Source organism: Centroberyx gerrardi, chromosome 18 (assembly GCF_048128805.1).
Source record: "Centroberyx gerrardi isolate f3 chromosome 18, fCenGer3.hap1.cur.20231027, whole genome shotgun sequence".
NCBI lineage: Eukaryota > Metazoa > Chordata > Actinopteri > Beryciformes > Berycidae > Centroberyx > Centroberyx gerrardi.
In genome coordinates, this window is record NC_136014.1 from 19,866,426 (window position 1) to 19,887,683 (window position 21,258).

The window sequence follows — 21,258 nt, forward strand, 5'->3', positions numbered from 1 at the left end:
GAAATGATCAACAGGAGTGAAATGCTTGGCTGATGGATTGGTTGAAACTGCCCGTTGCACAAACAGTAGCAACACTCTCAAAGAGAACTTACTCTGAATATACAGGGGATGTCCTTGCGGCTGGCGTGGATGACATCAGAGGCCAGGACAGAACTGACTGAAAACTCTTCGTCCCTGGATGACAGAATGAGACGGGTGGTCAGATATGAAGGAGCGCGTCACATTTGATAGTATACATATACTTTAGAACTGTTTACTTATTCTACTGTTTGCTCTCAGTATCCTGTAAACCATCCTATGTTGATACAGTGCTTCACAGTTCTGTCCACAGCTTTGGTATTAACTGTCATGGAGATTCAGCGCTGACGTGGCCTCTACTTCTCTTACCTCATATCTATGACTTGGCTGACCACTACGCTTGGCTGTGTGGCCTTTCCTTCTCCCAGTTCGTACAGGAACAGTTTGAAGTCACACACCACGGCCATCGCCCTCTGCCAGCCCTTCTTCACCCCTGTTGGCTTGGGCACCTGGGACAGACACAGAGAAGAGACACGGTTTAGTGACACTTGAACAAATCTTAAAGGTCCTAGTCAAAATGCTCAATGATACCCGGGTGGGTGTCTAATGAAACACAATTCAAGCAATGTTAATGTGTTGGAAACACAATTGTATCCATTTTAGGATCTGATCATTCAATATCTCTAAAATATGGAGGATCCAGTCTGTTAAGGGTCGTTTTATAAACCAAGCACTCAAGTTACCCACTATGCTTTAAAAGGTGCCATTTTGTTTTAATTTTCTGCCATTAATTGTTTTGTAAGAGTAGGTGTACATTTTTAAAATGGTGGATGGTTGGTTGTTTGATCATTGTGTTGATATAGATAACGAAAACGTTGTCTGAGTCCAAAGACAACCCAGACCTTTGTCAGCTTCACTTACCCTGACATGCCCTTCGTAGGCAGTACCGATGCCCCTCTGGGGGTCGATACCCAGCGGGCCCTTGGTCTGGTCCTGGGGCACGGGACACACAGCTGGAGCCTTGTCCGCACATGTTACATGGCAGGAGAAGTTACACACTGGACAAGGAGACAAAGGGAGACCAATGAGAGGTTTGACCCGTCAAATCTTTCTGTATAGACATTTGACTGGAATGGAGCCCAGGATCAGGTATTTTAAAACAATGAAGAGATTTAATTTTTCAGTTTCATATATTTTTTTATACCTTTTAATTAGAATAAAATATAAGAACATGAATCATTCCAGGTAAAAACTAAGGAAGATTTGGGCTTGTTGTAGAACTCCATTGGAGTCTACAGGCTTAACTGGACTTGGTGGAATAATGCACAACATAATGAGATCCAACCACAGTTTAGGAGTTTAGGTCATGCACGTCAACCAGCTAAACACCATTACATTAAACATCTTCTCCCCAAACACCTCAACACCCATCTATTTCTTTTCACTCCCCTCCACTGTGCCCGACTGCCCGCTCCAGCTACCCTTGCTTTATTCCTCTCCTTACCTTCGCAGGTGCAGCCTTGGCGTATGAGTCCCACCATGAGGGAAGTGCACTGGTTACACTTAGTGGGAGTGCTGAATGACTTCACCACAAACTGGTGGGCTTTGGGCTGGAGTGGGAATGAGAGAGCGAGAGAGAAAGAGGCAATGGTTATGAATTATAGTCATTTGTTGGTGGCATTGCTTCATATGTAGGCTAGATTATTCAACAATGACGTGTGACCCACGGAGAAATGTCTAACCTTAGGTGAGGAGCGTCCGATGCTGCCATACCCCCCTGAGCGCATGGTAGGGGTTTGGACCGTACGAGGAGGATGGTCTATCAACTGCATGACAGAACCCATAACAAACATTAAGCAGTGAGCAACACACACATTCCTGTAAATCAGCTGAATTTTTAGAGTTTCTGACAAATGTATTAGTGACAAAAAACATGGTTAAAAGCCACCCAGGCCAAAGATTCCCCAAGAAGGACGAGAGATTCTACGAGAGAGGTCGGGAGTGAGGGTTGAGGGGACAAGTTAAGTTAAATGCTCTCTTTCTCAGCGTTGTTTCTCACTGTTGGCCCTTGGACTTGTCCATTATTGGGTTACTTGCGATTCACAAGGGTCGACTTATTCTGCAGTTGCAGTTATTGTGAGATGCTCTGAATAGAAGCTTCAGCTAAACGCTTAATTGTTAATTGTCAATTGAGCTGTTGTGGTGGGTTCCAACGGTCATATTCTTGTTCCTCAACATGCCAGACATGCAGACGTCATGTTTGATAACAGGCCTGTTCTGCATCAAATTTTCTATGTGGATGTTCTAAATAGTCCTCAACAGCCTTTTCTGATCGTTCAGGGCAGGATGGGAAATTACAACCAACCACCAGCCAAACTCTAGTAATGTTTTGCTGTGATTATCAATAAGCAACTTAAGCAGGTAACCAATGATCACTCAAAGGTCCTTTTGTATAGTGAATAGTGGAAGTGGCTGTTTATTTCAGCATGTACCAGCCACTGTGGACTGTAGATAAAAAAAGTTTAAGTTTCCTGCCCAGACTTGGGGCTCGTCTGACCTCTATGGGCTCCATATCGCTAGCCATGGAGGGCGAACGCGATCGTGACTTGAGATGGGACTTAGGGTCCTCTTCCCGGGATGGAGTGTTGGAGGGGGTGAAGTTATCCATAGAGTCCACCTGAAGAGAGAGAGGGAGGAGAGGAAGGAAGAGAGGAGAATTGAGAAAGGAGAAAAAAAAAAGGAGGGAGACAGGAGAGTGGAGGAGGAAATGAAGAGGATGTGAGGACAAGGGAGAGGAGGAAGAAAGGAGGACGAGAGGAGGAGAGGAAGGTGGTGGTGACAGTGCAGGAGGAGGAAAGAGGAGGATGAGAAGAAGAAGAGGGAGAGAAAGAAGGGAGGGAAGAGGAAAGGAGTGTTAGTTGGAGTGGTTGTGTTGGACAGCTGAACAGAATACACCAGGGAACAAAATGCACCATCCATGCTTAGGGAGAGGGGCAGGCACCATAACACACAAGGAAAAAAGACTAAACAGAATTTGTGGTCCAGATATGTGGCCAGATCCACTGGGCTTTGGAAGCTACATAGAAAAACGAACCACAACTTTATTGTACACCATGTATCAAAACACAGGGGAAGACGTCACAGCCCATTGACCATGCTAATTTGAGACACCGCAAGCGCACACCATACACCATGCATGGCCATTCACAGAGCTAAATTAAGGAGTAAAAAGAAAACACACACAGACATCAAATCAAGCACACACGCTGAAGGAGGACAAGGCAGCACATTTCCCAATTCCCCATGCAATCAAAAGCAAAAGTACAGAAAGTCAAAAAACATGGATGCCTTTCTGGGAGCCATTTTCCAAAGCCCCTAACATGCAACCAGACAGCCACACAGAAACACACACACATATGTATTAAAAACCCATGCGACAAGGACAAGACAGCACATTTAGAGACAGTTTGGGGCTACATGACAGCGATCACAGAGCACAGTAATGGTGCTTACACGTCTGCCTTTGCTAGCTGGGCCAACGGATGGCGAGCGCTTCAGTGGGAGGAAGGAGAGAGGCAGAGAGTGGCAGAGACAAAGAGATGAGTGAATATCAGAGAGGCTGTCTAACAAAAGCTGAAAACAAACATTTACACAGACCGAAAGAGAAAAAAAAAAAACATGAAAATGGTAACATAAGCCTTCGTTAAATGGAGTTATAAGGATAGAGTTTGGAGAGTTTGATGAAGTGACGACTCAAAGGAATACACATGGTGATGGGGAAGGGAACAGCTGGGAAAGTCAAAACGGAGCACAGCAACTACAAGTTCTCTTTCTGACTGAAGATATGAATAGATGTAAAGAAAGATTTAAATGATGTATTGAGTACTTTGTCTGCTGTTTTGAAGCCAAGCCCTAGCGCTACAAAGCCGAGGCAGAGCCATTCAAGTAGCCCGCTAGCCTACAACAACTGGCTAGCATCCACATACTATTGGGCAAGGGCAGCACACTGCAAAAAATGTCCATCTTAACAAGTCATTTAGTCTTGTATTCAGTATTTTTATTATCTTAGTATTCATATTCAACTCTCTTATTTTTGTTAAAGCAAATAAAAGAAAAATCTGTCAAGTTGTTTATGCAATATCTTGAAATAAGGCAGATCACCCTGCTAGGGTCAAGATAATGTCACTTAAAATTCATGAACATTCTTGAAACAAGTTGATTTGCATTGGAAGCAAGTGAAATTGTGTCACCCCATTGGCAGATTTTTCCTCTTGTTTTAAAAAAGATAAGATTTTAAATCTAGATTAAATGGCTTGTCAAGATGGACATTTCTGCAGTGCATCTGCTCTTCATCACACACGCACATACACTCATGCATACACACACACACTCATCTATGCACGTACACAGATCCACACTCTCTCAGCTAGTGAATGTGCTCACAGACCTCCGCCTAGCCAAGAGCAACTTACGTCTTCCCAAAACTCAATTAAAGAGGATGAGGATGAGGAATAAGAGTCCTGGTGTACCAGAGCATGAAAGCAAGGAAAAACCAAAAAGACAAAACAAAAACACAGATTTGAAAAATTCATGTGAACAAAAACGATAAAAGCATAAAGAAAGAACACAGTGATGTAACTTATAGACGTGCAGATCTAGAAATGATAGTAGAACTGAAAGATAAAAGAAATTAAAGAAAAACATCATGGGGACAAACTGTGATTTACTAGCTTTGAAAGAATCAAGTCATGACGGACGTGGTTTCTCATGATCGGGGATCTTGAGTATTCTGCTCTGAAAATGCTGCTGACTTCTTTGAAGCCAGATTGATAGATATGTTTTGTCTGTCTGAAGTGTTGCTAATAGATGGATACTTACATCGAACTGGTCAAGGGCTGAGGTGGGGGCGTTGAGGAAAGCCAAGAAGGAATTCTGGGAATCCTGGTGCTTGACACCTGCAGACACGGAACAAATAACACAACCATGGTAAAGTGGGTGATATTAAAACATCAAAGGGTTTCTTAAACTAAATGGGTCACAGGACTATTTCTAAGAAGGAGGGGGTGTTTCATATGACCAAAGTAACAATACATTTTCATAGTTGTGGCACAAGGCTGTATTTCTCAAATATGCATGGTAAATTCCTAATTTGGGTTCCTGGCTGCAACGTAACCCCCATTTACAGCCATAATCTTCTTCAAGAGAAGTCAAAGTGAACTTTTACATTATGCAATGTCCATTCAGTAAAGAAAGAAACTGTAATGTTATCAACGGTAACATTCAAAGATATTTTTGATAGCATGAAAACTTGTAACTTGAAGTTTTCTGATGCTATTTCAGACCACTGTGTCTGAAACTAATTTCTTGATTAAATGTGACTTTTTAAACAACCATGACATCACCACCATCTACAGTGGTAGTGATAGTAAAAGCCCCTTTGTTCTGCATCAGTAGTAGTGCAGGGGCCACTGTGTTTCTCAAAGCAACTGGTTGCCAGATCATTCCTTATGCCTTCAGGTGGCTGGAGGAAAACACAAAGGTCACTTGTATATTTCCAGTCTCACCCCTGCGTAGCCGCAGCTCCTCAGTCTCTTTCTTCAGTCTGTCGATCTCAGCCAAGAGATCCTGGTTCTTATTCTCCACCTCCTGCAGTTTACTGGTAGGTCAGGGAGAATAAATGCATAGAATATTATCCAAAGGTTTGTACAGGGCTTGTAGTTTTGACCAATCGCCACACTGATGCAAAACCAAAAAATGACTGGAACCACTATTTTCATAAATCACTGCAAACACATTTTCACAACTTTGTCTAATTTTTTATCAATGCTTACATTTTTATTTTGTGAAAAATTACAAAGCACCACAAAGTGCCTTGCAATTTTTCAAAAAGGCTACAGTAAAATCAAGGTTTTTCCCACCACAATAATCACAGGAAAATTGCAATATTCTTAAGGGACTGACATCTGACTTCTAGTATTTATAACTGTTATTGTAAAGTGTCCGTACCACTCTGTGGAGATGTTGTTGGCCTTGACCTTGTTCAGTTCGTCCTGGATGCTCTGCTTGGCCCTGATCTCAGCGTCCAGGGCCGACTGCAGCTCCAGACGGGCCGACATGTCCAGCTTGGCGAAGCGCCGCATCTTCCAAGGCATGTCCTGGGACACAGAGAAAAACAAATACAAGTTAGTGAATGAGGAACAGTTGGGGGGGGGAGGGAAAGGGAGAGATGAGGGAAAGGGAGAAAAAAGGAGTGAATTATCAGGCCATTTGCGACATTGGCGATACACATATTCTACAGTTTAGAGTTCTTGTAAGTTGTTCTGCGACATAAATGCAAAATGTAAATGAATGCCAAATAAGGTTTTCCAATTAATCATTTATCAAAAATAAAAATCACACATCACGATTTTAGTTTCCACAATCGCTAATCATAGAATACTTGCATATTGCCAATATTGAAGCATTTCATTTCACTTTGAGCGTCCACTATAGTTGAAAATAGTTAAGATGTTGATATAGGAGGGAAAAAGGTGCAATAAAGTCATTTTGTTTCTCAAATCATTGAGACTAATGATTATTATTAATAATTGTCTACCATTTATAATCATAGACTAATGTCTGAGACAATGTCTGTGTGTGTGTGTGTGTGTGTGTGTGTGTGTGTGTGTGTGTCCCACCGTGGCCCGCGCTCCCAGACTGGTGTTTCTCAGTCCCTCCAGCTCTTCCGTCATTTTAGTGGCCAGAGCCTGCAGGTAGCCCCGAGCATCCTTCTCATCACTCACCCTGCAACACACACACACGTTTGCATTAATATACTTGTGACGACATCCCACAGACTTACATTAATCCTTAACCTTAATCATTAAAGGTCTAACACAAAACTTAATGCCTTAACTTAAGCTAACCCTTTTAAGCTACACTCTGCTTCACACTCACACAATTACACACATTCACACAGTTTTCTGCTGTTTGCCACTGAGCAGCTGCACTGTAGCCTTGAGGGTTGCATGCTTTGCTCAAAAGTACCTCAATGGTAACAGTTTTTGGGACAGAAGAATGTGCTTTTCATCTTTCTCCACCCAGACTTTCACAGCCGCTCCGGGAGCTCCTCTGACCTCTATGCTACCTCTGCATCAATTCTAACCGTAACCCCAAAATGTCCACTTTTTAAAGTGAGGATCAACGTTGTAGAATTTTTTTTCATATTTCTACAAACGTCCTCACAGGAGGACAAATGAAAACCAACACAAACACACCCATTATATAAACACTGTCTTTAAGACAGCTGTGACCCAACAGACTTATCATCACTTCCGCGTTATTAACTTCACAGACAACACACTGACACACAACACACACACACAAACACACATATACGCAGATACATGTACAGCCTGCAGGTAGCTCTGGGCACCTTACTAATCCCCAGCACTGATGCAGAATAAACAGTGTGTGATGATAGCGTCAACTCTTGTTGACCCTAACTCAAACATGCGATCACTCACTCATGCACGCTCACTCTGAAGTAACTGAGGGTTTAAGACTTCTGTAAACCTCATTTGATAAGACTTTTTTCCTAATCAGACCAAAAATTGACATAATTTGTTAATATTTAAAAGGTTTTATTCTCTGTCTTCTTATTCAATGATAGTCATTCATGTGTTTTTTGTGTATCCCATTTATGTTAAGCGTCTTTGAGTAATTCATTTCCTGGTTCATCCATTGCAGTAGCGCAGCATGTCAGCCAGGGGGCAACATCAACCACTGAATTCTTCTCAAAGCACATTCCAGGTCGAAGTTTAAGTGTGCATGTTGTGTGGAATTTGTGTGCGTGTGCATTGGCATATGCATGCCTCTGTGTCTGTATGCATGCATCGTTGTATGTGAATGTGTGTGTCTGTGTGTGTGTGTGTGTGTGTGTGGTATGCGTGCTATGTGAAGACTGCAGGCTTGTCCAACAGAGGGAAGCCGAGCAGCTGGCGAGGTGTCAGCTGCAATGGGAAGTGATCTGAGAGGATGGGAGGGTCAAGTAGCTCTGATCTTCGGAGGTATGTGGAAATTGCTGCAGTTATACTCTATAGCGGAACCCAATACAGTGCTAGACATCGTGGAAGAATGCGAGTGTGTGTGTGTCTGTCTGTCTGTGTGCTTTTATAGCTTAGAGTGAGATTGAGTATGGCTGCATCTTTCAGTTTGAATGATATATGAGAGTAAATATGTTGGTAAACTATGAGTATTTGGGGGATGTATTCATATATTCAAGAATGAATTCATGTACAGTATAGGAATTTGAGAAAGTTAGTGTGTGTGTGTGTGTGTGTGCATAAGTTATGTGTGCCAATAGCATACATGATATATGTATGTACATGTCAGTATTTGAGGCAAATTTGTGGTTCATATATTAAATTGTGCATTTGTGTACAGTAAGAGAATTTGGGCAAACCTGTATGTGTGTGTCTTGTCTATGTGTGTTTGTGTATTTGTGTGTGTATATGTGACAGCAGAGGCTTGTGACTGAAAGGTTCAAAACCCTGGAGCCTGGAAAGTCTGTATGAGGAAAGTGAATGAGAAACATTCTCCTCTCTCTCTCCCATGGGTGAAGGTTTGTATCTGTGTAAAGTAGGGTGTTGCTGAAAATCAGCAGGGCTGCTCAGTCAACTTTCCCTGGATTAATAATGGTTAAAGAAGTTCACTAACATTTTCTAAGTGCTTGGGTGGAGCAGTGGAGGGTGTGTACGTTGACTTTAAAAAATCCACTAAAGTGCTGTGGTAGCACAGTGTTGTTGTAACTAGGAGAATCGCTGAACAAAATATTTAATTCATGCGCTGACTTAACCACTACAGACAGAAAATCACTTAGCTGCTTCCTGGTATGTGGATGTACACCAACCTACAGCTGGCTCAGGCTTGTTTGACCTCTACCGTACTGCCTGGTGTACGAGCGCACACTGTATTTCTCTCATGCAGGGCTCTGCGTGTCTAAAGAGCACATACCGTAATTTCCCTAAGCAGTGCTCATTACACAAAGCGTTATACACAAAAAAAAGAACCAACCAACCAAGGCCGGCTTTTATAGAGGTGTTACTGAGCATCTGAAAATTCAGCAATGTAAGTAAAATGTAAAACTGAGAATGTAAGCAAGCTTACATCCCACTGCAAGCATGATGAATGTTTGTCAGCCAACTCTGTGTACTGTGTTGCGTGTATTAAAGTTGGTGTGTTCGTGTCTCTGTCCCTGACCACAGAAAGATCTGGGCCTGCCTGTGTGTAACACTCTTCTTCGTGTGTTTGTGTGTGTGTGTGTGTGTGTGCGCGCTTGTGTCTCACCACTGGATGATCTCTGTGATCTGGGCCTCCCAGTGAGCCACACTCTCCTTCTTGTCGGCCAGCTCCCTCATCTCCTCCTCCAGCTGCCGGTTAGAGCCGCTCACCTTCTCAAACATGCTCGTCAACTAAGGGAATAAGCACAGGAATGCATGAGCACATACACACACGGAAAATAGATCATAGTGTTGGCAAACACTGATGATGTAATTCAAATACGGACACTAACTTAATGCAGAACAAGCTAGCATTATGTACGTATGATGACTGGATTTATGTCATTCTGTTCAATAACTTAAATCAACGTAATTTAAAAACCGTACTAATATATAATGTTTACACTTGTCGTATGACTAACAGCAAAGGTGCTCAGCCATGGTTGTCATGATTGATTATATGTAAAGTGTATCAGAGTAATGTTGAAGGTTATGGTTGATTTTATGTCATTCTGCCAAGTCCTCTCTCAGATGCTCGATCAAAGTGGACCAAAATGCCGCTGGGGAAACACACACACACACACGCACACACACAGGAAGGGAGATTAAAGCTTGAAAAGTTATCTTAAATCCTTTATTGTCAAGGTGTGTGAAGATGTTACCATGGTGACATCATTCACCGTCTCTGGGTGCACTGTTGTTTGCTTAATACCTAACTTCAGGGTAATATTTTTGGTATCTTGCCACGGAGTATGATGTAATGTTCAAGCTAAGACAGTGCTTTCATATTGTTTTGCTGTTGCTTTCCAATCTAAATCACTGGTTGCCTTGAGGAAATTATATTTTTCAGTATCTGGAAGGATCATAAAATAAGTCATAAAATAAGTCTGTCACTGCTCTAAAAAATTAGAACCACTGAAATAGAGAGATGCAAATGTGGGGTGAAAAAATACATACTGATTATAGGGTATGATACTCTTTAGGTAAGAGCCCATGCTATATTATGTAATGGTTTCCCAGTGGTTTTCTCCATGTGACAAAACATAATAGGTAAGTGTGACCGTAGTCATGGGTTGCTAATCGGAACGCAAAGACTCCAAACTTGAAAAGAAACATAAAGTTCAGTATGGTTTGGTGTATTTAAACTACTTGAGGTGCGCTTGATTTATCGCTGCAGACATTTTAACAACCTCAACACTGGAAACATCGCTTGCATGATAAGATAAATCAAGTGTTTCTCATTTTTTTTTAAGCATTTAACTTATTCTTTGGACAGGTTTGACTTATAGGTATATGTGGGATTTGATATTCGATGGATCACATTTATCTTTACATGCCCAGACGTGATGTAGCAGTTGAAGACTGCGCTTGCACCTGGAAACACACATCCCATCCAGGTTTGGAAATGACGACCAGACATCAGACAAATGGTAGTAAATCATGACTGTGGCTATTAAGTTGGCCTACGCTACCAGCCACTTAAAGCAGATAACCAACCAATATCTGAAGGTCCTATTCTATTCAAAAAATCTAGTTGGCTGGTAAAATTACCTATGCTTGAATTCCAGTAGAAACTTTAGAAACTTTGTCTTTCTGTACTGTGCCTTCTCTTCACATCTCTTATCATTTCTACTGTGAAAATAAAACTTAAAGAGGTTGGCAAACCCATTCTCCCTCATAGAAACTACAGCAAGACACGGCATTATATTTGAATATGGTTTCAATATAGTTCATCTAGTCAAGTTGGCTTGATTTCTCTTGCAAGGCAAGCAGCATCAAAAGCGGGCATTCCCCTTGCAAGATAAGACAAGTCAAACAATAATATTTTTCAAACCCACAAAATGTATTCAAGTACTATTTTGCGCAAGACTTATCTATGAAAGGGCAGCATGTAGATGGACTTAATCCGTTCTGAGTGTTTTGGCTTTTGAAAACATTGTTTTTCAGTATATGAAATAACAGAATAATACATACAATAACTATAGTGCTATGTGCGATCATTCCGTTGGCCCCTAGCCACATGTGCTCTATATTTCACGGAGACCTTTTCTTTGTTCATCAGTTGCAGACCATAAAAACAACAAACACCCTGGCTCTTTATTCCATATGTCAAAACGCCTCCTACTTCTTAAGACAGTATTTAACTTGGGAGCCTCTTACTTTCAACTTCCAAGTACCCATTCCCATTTTTCGACCCCTTTCCAAAGTCAATATAGCGTAATCCAGAGAGCCATTCCATCAGAGTGTGTAGGAGGCTACAGGGTGTTTTTACGAGGGATATTGAACAGTGATTTCTTTGGCATTGCCGGGAGAGAGGGGGTGGAGGGAGGAATGTGATGAAAGAGTTAGGGACGACTGAGAGGGGTTACCTGGGGTTAGGGAATTGTGGTCTTCCGTGTGTGTGTGTGGGTGTGTGTGTGTGTGTGTGTTTGAGAGAGAGAGAGTGAGAGAGATTGAGAAAAGGGAAGGGGAAAGAAAAAGCTGAGAAAGGTGTTTAGGCTCAACCCTCAAAGGCTCATCTCCATGTATATGACTGGATGTTTACATTTTATGTGTGACTTCTGACAGAGAATGTGTGTGTGTGTGTGTGTGTGTGTGTGTGTGTGTGTCACTGTGTGTAATAGATAACTTACCTTATCCAGTTCACTGGATAGTTTTTTATTTTCTTCAGTAAGCAGTACTCTCTCCCTCTCGTACTTCTGCTTGTACTCCGTCTCAAACTCTTCGCGCTCGCTTTGGCTGGAAGGGAGACAGCACACACACACACACACACACACACACACTTGTGTTATCATACTTATGAAAACATTCTACAAAGTTACATTGTTTCGCTAAGCCTAACCACAACCCACACCTTGACCCTTACCCAACACGAATACTAACCCTAGCCCTTTCTTAAAAATAAGCCTTTTACTAATGTAGTCTGTTGCACGGTCCTTTCCTTTCTTCTGAGTTTTCTATTTTGTCGGGACATTTAAGAAACACTTAACGGTGAAAACGAAGGGCACACTCAAACAAGAAAATATACAGTATTTCAATGATTCATAAATCTCATGACAGAATGTTTTTGGCCTGCCGACCTTCATTAGTTTCTAGACACTAGACATCCATCTCTTGTCTGTCATGAGTTTAAATTGAGTATTGAAGACTGTTTGCTGGTCAAGTGTGATCTTATTCCTTTGAATAGTTACACCAGCTAGTCTGAATGCAGTGGCCTTAGAACAAATTAAGTACAAATGTGTCACACATCCAATCACATGTTCACCAATCTCAGTCCCTGTGCCTCAGAAAGCTTCATCATCCTCCTACTTGTGTGTGTGTGGGCCTTTGGCTCCGCACAATGCTTCAAAACCTAAACGAAAGGCTTGGGACTAAGACCAGTTACACATTATTCTGCCCAAACACATTAATGCAGTTAGAATGTGATATACCAGTGTGTATAAAAACGAATTAGAAAGTAGCAGGAATAATATGTCAGCAACACCAGTCCGCGAGGTTAGAGAGGCTACAAAAACAAAGCTCTGAGGCTTGCTGCTCAAAAACAAGATTTTATTAAAATTTGATTAGACCAGCGGTTCTCAAAATGGGGTCTGGTGCCCCTCAGTAGTTCCCAGGGGGTCCCGCCAGAAAAAAATAAAGAATAGTTTCTTTTTATTTCTTAGTATTTAATTTCCGATTTAGCACATGTAAGTGCGTGCGTCTTCCTGGTTTCCTTCAAACTTACTGACTGCGGCTTTAATAAGTTCATTATATCAGAGTCCCCAGGTAAAATGCTCCCTTATTGCTCAATGGGTAGAGCAAGGCGCCAACACTGTCAGGGCGAGGGGTTCGGTTCCCACTGGGGTCACCCATAATAAAAATGTCTGCACTCATGGTACTGTTCACTGCTTTGGAGAAAAGCATCCAGCAAATGGCATAAGGGTTTCACTGCAAAATGCTATACATACATTTTGAAAACTTTTTGCTACATGAAATTAATCAGTCTTTCAAAAACTCAAAAGATCATTCTATCCTTAAAAATATAACTATTTTATAAGCAAAGGTTATAAGATGACTCATACTAATTATAATAATAGCTCAAAATAGGCTTTATTTTCATACCAGCAATTATTTTATAAGAGCAGGTTTTTTTCAAATATGGAGTGGATATCATCTTTGGAATTAAACTCTTCATATATTATGTGTCAATTCGGGGGTATGAAAAGACTTGAGAACCCCTGGATCAGGGCGCATTGCTACTTCTAGTTGGGTTAGGGATAAAATAACTCCAATTCCATACTGGGGAATACTAAAATGAACTATTCAAAAGAAATGGGAATTCACAACTATTACACATGTATACTAGACAGGGGATTGGGCTATTGTTAATGTATCTGTAATTACCTCAGGCAATCATCACTGGAAAAGACAATGAAGAAAACAAAGAAAATTGCCACGATGATTTAGATATCTTGCAACACTGGTTTTGTGACCAGTCCTATATTGTATTAGACTGTAAATTATGTAAATACAGCTCAGTGTGGGTTGAAGACATTACCCATGAACACAGGTGCTACAGATGTGGGATACGCATGGTGTGGATATGGGTTTTTTGTAAGGTGCCATACATTATGCAGCTAAGTCTTACACTTACACACTTAGGAAAATATGCACATGCTCATAAAACATGCTCTAATTATAACCACATTGCCTTAACGCCCCACTGGCACCCAAACACCACTAATCCTGCCCTACACCAAAACTACCACCACAAAAAATGTCTGAATCAAAGAAGACTGGATATATTAAAATTAAATAACGGTTACAAATTGGCCAAATAAAATAAAATAAATAAAAGTATGATACCTCTCTCGGCGAGTCTTCTCCAGCTTGTCTTTGAGCATCAGGATCTCTTTCTGCAGGGCGAGGTGCTGGCCCTCGGCGTCCCGCAGCTCCTTGCGCAGCGCCTTCAGCTCGGTGGCGTGCTGCGCCTCCCTGCGCCCCAGCTCCTCCTCGTACAGGAGCGTCTTCTTCTCCAGGTCGCCGCGCAGGCGCCCCACCTCCTGGGACTGGTCTGCCGAGGACGGGGCGGCAGAGGGGCCGGACTGCTTCAACTGGGTGGTGGTGGTGAGGGGTTTGGGTGAAAGGGATGAGGGAGGGAGGTTAGAAAGATATGAGAGAGAGAAGGGTGAGAGAGACAGAGGTTAGATGGGGAGAGAAGGGTCAGATAAGTAACACAGGCAGATAGAGGGAGAGAAGGAGAGAGAAAGGCAGGATGTTTAGAAAGTGAGAGGAGAAAGGGAGAGGGCAGGCAAGAGGTGGGGGAGGGTAGATGGACACAGAGGAAAGAAGAAGGAGAGATGGGCAGAGAGAGAGAGAGAGAAAGAGGGGAAGAGGCATACTGCATTAACCATATTTCTGTATTAATCTACAAGTGCACATGCAGCACAAAGAAGCTTGTCATGGCATGGTTTTAAGACGTTTAAACAGGTGGATGCCTTGTAGATGGACATACAGCTGGGTATGTGTGTGTGTGTGTCTGTAGGCTTACCTTAAGCCCTTCCAACTCCTCCTCCAACTGTCGGCTGTACTGCTCATTGCGCTCCCTCAGCTTCCTCTCCTTCTGGGACTCTGCTGCCTGCTCCTCCGCCTGCGCCTCCATCTGATGGTGGACACAGACAGACACACAGACACACACACAAATCAGCAATTGGATGCCAACATGTTATGCACTATTTTTCCCTTTCATCCACATACTAACACACCGGGACCAAAAGCAGGCATCATTTCACACGCAATCCATCCAACATCTACAGAAGGAACACACAGACACACAAACTACACATTCAACAACTACATTGGTACACATGAGATTTAGCACTCTCACTTAAATGCTTTTAAAAAAAAATCTATATAAATTTTGTATAAACATTGTGACCTTATTCCAGTGTATTTAACTGTGCATGTAGAATACTTGACGAAAATACACAGTATAATGTCCTTAGAAGGGTGTAAGAACACAAGCTTATACACTGGAATAAAGCCAATGCAAAAGTGCTACCAATATACTGTATAAATATTCATGGAACTCCATAAATATTTATAAACAGACTATATGGATACCACACACAAAGACCAATAAAAGTTTGAAGTGTGCACCAACCAGCAAACAGAGACACGACAGGGTGTGCTAGCAACCACGGGGAGTCTACTCTACCTCCTTCTTGGCCCTCTCGGCCTTTCGCACCTCCAGGCGGAGAGCCTCCACCTTCTGAGTCTGACTCTCCATCTCCTCCTCCTTGTCGCGCAGCTGGCGAACCAGCCGCTGCTTGGCCGACCTGGGTGTGACGTTCGGTCAGAAGAGGTTGGAAATTTTTACAAATGACACAAAAATAGAGCAGGGGACAACAGTGAAATGGGACCTTAGGGCTTTCTTGTGGAATCCTATTGGTCATTTGTCTTATATATGCAGTGATATGATCAGGAACACAAGAAAGCAGGGGGAAAAATATTTGTGGTGTTTTATTAGTACATAGAAAACCCTGGAGAGGCCATGTATGATTTACTACTTTGATTCCAGTATCAGGTGCTCTCAGTGCCCAGCTCCCATTGGCTTACAGGATATGTCCACACATGGCATTATAATTTGTGTATAAAAAAAAAACAACAACTGCTGTTTTCTATGGTTTTTCTATGTATGTAGGTATTTTAAATTGTCAACATCAATCAACCAACCAACCAAAATGGCTCTAAAACAGATTTCGGACTGCTGCAAGGTGTGTCCATAAGGTGTGTAGGTTTCCTGGTTTTGGTGAATGGGGTTCTGCAGTGACGCTACCTGAGGTCTGTGAGTCTCTCGTTGAGCTCAGAGAACTCCTGCATGGCCAGTTTCCTCTGGCTGTGGGCTTCCTTCAGCTCCTTTGACTGAGACTTGAGCTTCTCACTGGCCTCCACAAGGTCCTGGACAGAACAGGTACAGCGTATAAATGTAGTTAACCACAAGATTCTCAAACTGGCGTAAAGGAAAAATCATCTAAATATGAAACAGGCCCTTATATGACTCGATTTAGATGCCAAAAAGCAAAGCCAGTTGACCTGATTTCTGGCGTACTGTACTCATATGGTTTTGGGTGCCGAGGCAGGTGATGTCTAGGCCTCCAAATCCCAAGATTCAGTTTACACTTTCTAGGCACGCAATAACCCCAAACCCTCTGACACACACACACACACACACACACACACACACACACACACATACATACATTCCATTCCAGGATCAATTCCAGTAAGTGTGGTTTTTATTTGGATATTTATGTCATGAAATACGTATGCATATGGGTAGTTATTCTGTAAATGTTATTGTTTTTTTTCCCTTTGTGGGCTGATCAAGAAGACCAAATAACACATTTTCATTGTATTTACATTTTTCAAGCTGTGGAGGCAATTTTCCAGCTGTGGGGGGGGGACCGCAGCTAAATGAATATAAAGAAAACACTGAGACACACACACACACACATACACACACACTCCAGCCCTGGTAGTACCTTGTGCAGGTCGTCCTTCTCCTGTGTGACGCTCCTCATCTGTTTCTCCAGACTCCTGATGTGTTTGGATGAGTCTTCCAGGTCCCTGCGGGTCGACGTCACGTCCTCCAGCTGCTTCTCCAGCTGGCCTGATTCTGACACACACACACACACACACACACACACACACACACACACACACACACACACACACACACATATAGTTTTAAGTTCAACTGAAAATGTCTGTAGAATCTCCCCACCTTGCTTCTTTCTTTGCCAATCACCAAAATGAGGTACATATTGCACCACCATTTGGTCCTATTAAATTCTAAAAATCTTATTTGGCTGGTAAGATAGTAAAAGCAGCTGGTGAGTTTTGGACAGATGAATTACTGACCAGCGATCTGTTTCTTGAGGATGTCGATCTCACTCTTCAGACTCCTGATCTCCACCTCCTTGTTGGCGCTGGGGGGGGCCTCGCCTGTCGGGTGCTGCAGCGCCTGCACCGTCTGAGTCGACTCTGTAAAGTGTAAAGTCAGGTTAGACGCATCAGTTATTTGCGTTTTTTTTCTTTTATTTAACACTGAGGTGCAGAGAAAACATTTTTTGATAAAAGTAGAATGTTGAATTTTTTTTGTTTTTTTTAGAAATCTGGCGAATTTTGTGGTGGTGTCTCTCTCGGCCTCACCTTGCAGTTTGCGGCTCAGCTCCACTTTCTCCTGCTCCAGGCGGCGGATCCTCCTCTCGTAGGCCTCGGTGGCCAGACTGTCCTCCAGGCTGCGCTGGACGCCAATGTCCATCTGGTCATGCCCTCCCCGAGACAGCTCCCGCAGGCAGCCCCGATCAGACAGGTTGCTAAACGGGAGGAGGGTGCCATGGACAGAATCGAGTGAGAAAGAGGTGCAAATAAAGGTGTGAGGCACGGGAACAGTGACAGTGAGTAACAGTGATAAAGAGAGTTAGGAAAATGTGTAAAAAGGGCAGAGAGGGTGAATGATGAGATGAGAGAAGAGATGGAATATAGAGGTGAGGGGGAGAGAGGGGGAGAAAAGGGCAGTAACGGTGTTAAAAAGAGAAAGGAAATTCAAAATAAATGTGTGGTGAAGGGACAGAAAGAGAACAGAGATGAGAGGAAAGGGAAAGGATAGAGAAACAGCAGGGGAGGGGAAATGGGAAAGAGCAGTGGATGAGAGAGACAGAGATGGTTGAAAGATGGGAGGATGTTGAGTCATGGAAGAAGGGGAGAGAGGCAGGGTGGAGGAGGAGAGAGGGAGATGGGACAGAGAGAGAGAGTGCGGGGGGGAAGGAGGCGGAAAGAGAGAGAGCGAGAGGAAAGGCCATTATCATTGAGCCTTGAAGAGATAAGAAACTAATTGGTCTGTTCGTTTCTTTCTCACGGGTAGCACTTCAGTGTGACATCACCTTATTAGGGAGGGAAGCAAATTTAATACTCCTACGCTTCTCTTAAATTGAAAAGAACGCTACGCACAAAGAGGGCTTGTCTGGGAATCTGTCCATTTAAAGTGACTGCATAGATATGATACCAGCTCATGATAAGCTGCCACGCTTCTCTCCCTTCATTCTGCTGTCTGTCTTTAGTCTGCATTCATCTATTCAATAATTTCAATTTTGTCAATTAGAAAACTGACAAGATACTGGAGGAAAAATCCGGTTTTGCATGTCCAACTGAGTGTAAAAGATGACTTGCAAGAAGTGACACAAAATGGCCGAAACCCAAAGGATACAAGGTTTGCAGTGATTGTCATGATGCCACTTACCATTTACTGGTGTAGGTGAAACCCACAAAGGGCAGGTGATGGCCAGAGAAGGCTGTGTGAGAGGGAGGGGGCATGGTCTCCTGAAAAACAATAAAAAGGACAACATGGAGTCAGAGAAAACAAACAGGACTTTTTCATCAGTTAAAGAGACGGACGGAGGAAGCAATATTGAGGGCAGAGAGAGAGAGAGAGAGAGAGAGAGAGACAAACAGAAAGCGGAAGGATGTGCTTTGAGCACAAGAGTGGCGCCTCAAATATTTGAGATCCAATCAACATTTTTGCAGCTTTTCATTTCCAATATTTAGACGATGATTCTACTTGTGTCATAGATTGCGCTTCCTTCCACAAGATAGTTGTATTTGAAAACACAGCTATTGCCAAGCTGGCAAATCCCTTTCATATGTGGTCTTACAATCTGCATTCTCTATTGATTTGCACTGTTGACATGTCTGTCTGTGTGAACTTATGCCCCCACCTCAAAACATTTTGTGCGCATTATGCCCCTGGCTTTGAAACAAACAAAAGTGGGAACAAACAATAGGAGAGAGGGAGACAGAGTCAGACAGAGCATGGCTAAAAAGGAGGTAGATTGTGGACGAGAGAGGGAGAAAGAGCAGAGGGAGAGATGTTTTGTTATTATTATTATTTGTAGTAGTAATATTACAGTGGCACTTCTTTTTAATTGGACAGTTTAAACAATAGAGGCATGTTCAAGGTTAAAGAGCCAGGGGGTGACATGTGACATGTGATTATAAATAACTAGAAATACATTCAAAGATAGTCAGCCAGACTGGACAAACAACATTGTGAGGATATGGTGTATGTCTTAATCCACTGATCCATAAACACTCGCCCCTACCGAGTTCTTGAGGCAGTCGTCGTCCACGTCAAAGTTGGAGGTATCTGTGGGACTGCTGACCTCTGGGATGTAGGGGGCCTCGCACATACGGATGTTGTCCCAGTCGATGCCTGGACACAAGGGGAAAATCATGACAGAATACTTCATAAGCACACAGAGAAAGGACACAAAGAATTTTAACCAATGTAGCTGAGATGGCAATTATAAATGTCAAGCTACACTCTGGTATTTATTGATTTAAGCAATTTTGTAATATCTGTTAAGTTGAGCTACCAGACACTCATTACACGATGGGCAAAAAAGTTTTTTTTAATATTTGTTATGTTCCTCAGCTGTTAGCATTATTAGCATTCCTTATTGAAACCAATTAGCACGGCTAGCTGCAAGCTCACAAGCAAGCCTACAGCTAGTGGTTCCTCTTGTTTTCAATTGACTGATGAAGGAAAAAAAAGCCCAAAATTAAAAATGTCCAGAAATCGCTTTAAGCTATGCTGTTATATTGAGTTAAGCCATGTTGTGATATTGAGTTGAGCATTGTTGCAATATCTATTCTGTTAAGCAATGTTTGGAGTTATAATATATCATGGTATCTGTTGAGTTAAGTCCAGCCCGTACCGATGAAGAAGGGGTGCTGCTTGAAGTCCTCAATGCCATTCTGGCCCAATCGGTGTTCTCGACTGCAGATGAGCCGGCGAATCAGATCCTTTGCTTCCTCTGACACGTCTGCTATCTGCTGTGGGAACTGGAACCGCTCCTGTGCAGTGTGTGTGTGTGTGTGTGTGTGTGTGGGTGTGGAGAGAGAATAAACAAACACAAGGTTAGAGCTTAGCGTCTCAGTCTCTAAAAACAGATTAAATTCCTAAATTGAGTACAAAATGATAAACTGCAATCTTATGTTAGTTTCTGACTTCTATTTGGAGAATTCCATTACAGCACTATTATCTGCACACACTCTAATTACAGGCTGATACCAAGGACCTGCCTTAACTAAAACATGGTAACCCCAAATACACACACACACACACACACACACACACACGCACCGAGGCATGTCTCAATCTAATTAAGTGTTTCTTAGCCTTCACATCCTTTATTCAGTGTGTCTCTGTTCATACATCTTAATTGGGTCATCAGAGAGAAACAATTTCTCAACTTCTTTTTCTATTATTTATCAAATCTTCCATATTTATCTTAGTATTGCATTGATATTTCTGTTAGTATTCCATTCACATATGATTTACTTTTACAGAGAAGCAGCCTAAAAATCAACCTCAAAGACTCTAATCTCACCTTGTGGTTCATGATCTTGCCGTAGGTTTCCACCAGGGATTCTGCATAGAAGGGCGTCTCACCATAAAGCATCTCATACATGCAGACGCCCAGGGACCACCAGTCGCACTCAGGTCCGTACTTGCCCTTCCCGTCCTCCATAGCCTGCAGGATCTCTGGGGAGATGTAGTCTGGTGTCCCCACCGCCACGGAGGACTGAACCTAAGGGAGGGAGAGAAGGGAGACAGGAAGGAGGGAGAAGACGAGAGCAGAGAACTTAAGTCAACAACTGATCCGAACGAGTCAGCAAAACAGAGCTCAGAAGCTCAGAAGTATGAAAAGTATGGAGATTTAAGTTCAGCGAGGTAATGCTGGCAATAGTAAGAGATACAGGCTGAAGTCCTAGCTTGAGCTTTCAGACCCAAATGGAAAGACACATTTTTGGGGGTTCTGGAGGTCTAGTTCCACGTACTACTTTAGGGTGCTCTTGTGAACGCACTTTTCATGCTGGATCCTAAATTAACATTGAAGCAGCAAGTAAGTTTCATGAATCAAACACAACAAGTTTC

The 21,258-nt window shown here is 42.6% G+C and overlaps 1 protein-coding gene across 6 annotated transcripts in view; it reads right to left on the minus strand.

Annotated features, from left to right (window-relative positions):
* Positions 1–21,258, minus strand: part of cdc42bpab (CDC42 binding protein kinase alpha (DMPK-like) b) — an 87,098-nt gene that overhangs the window by 16,729 nt on the left and 49,111 nt on the right. For 4 of the 6 annotated variants that reach the window (XM_078289748.1, XM_078289747.1, XM_071919981.2 and 1 more), the window contains exons 7-30: positions 20,711–20,911; positions 20,036–20,174; positions 19,421–19,530; positions 18,562–18,641; positions 17,472–17,638; positions 17,181–17,303; positions 16,802–16,935; positions 16,096–16,217; positions 15,475–15,595; positions 14,809–14,919; positions 14,124–14,371; positions 11,912–12,017; positions 9,346–9,470; positions 6,696–6,801; positions 6,025–6,173; positions 5,583–5,674; positions 4,897–4,973; positions 3,532–3,570; positions 2,576–2,695; positions 1,761–1,844; positions 1,523–1,628; positions 940–1,076; positions 388–527; positions 93–174 (exon numbers count right to left, since the gene is read on the minus strand). In XM_078289748.1, the coding sequence (XP_078145874.1) occupies positions 93–174; positions 388–527; positions 940–1,076; positions 1,523–1,628; positions 1,761–1,844; positions 2,576–2,695; positions 3,532–3,570; positions 4,897–4,973; positions 5,583–5,674; positions 6,025–6,173; positions 6,696–6,801; positions 9,346–9,470; positions 11,912–12,017; positions 14,124–14,371; positions 14,809–14,919; positions 15,475–15,595; positions 16,096–16,217; positions 16,802–16,935; positions 17,181–17,303; positions 17,472–17,638; positions 18,562–18,641; positions 19,421–19,530; positions 20,036–20,174; positions 20,711–20,911 (2,919 nt within the window). The remainder of the gene's footprint in view (positions 1–92; positions 175–387; positions 528–939; positions 1,077–1,522; positions 1,629–1,760; positions 1,845–2,575; positions 2,696–3,531; positions 3,571–4,896; positions 4,974–5,582; positions 5,675–6,024; positions 6,174–6,695; positions 6,802–9,345; positions 9,471–11,911; positions 12,018–14,123; positions 14,372–14,808; positions 14,920–15,474; positions 15,596–16,095; positions 16,218–16,801; positions 16,936–17,180; positions 17,304–17,471; positions 17,639–18,561; positions 18,642–19,420; positions 19,531–20,035; positions 20,175–20,710; positions 20,912–21,258) is intronic. The other 2 variants (XM_071919983.2, XM_071919984.2) reach the window with 2 other exon arrangements.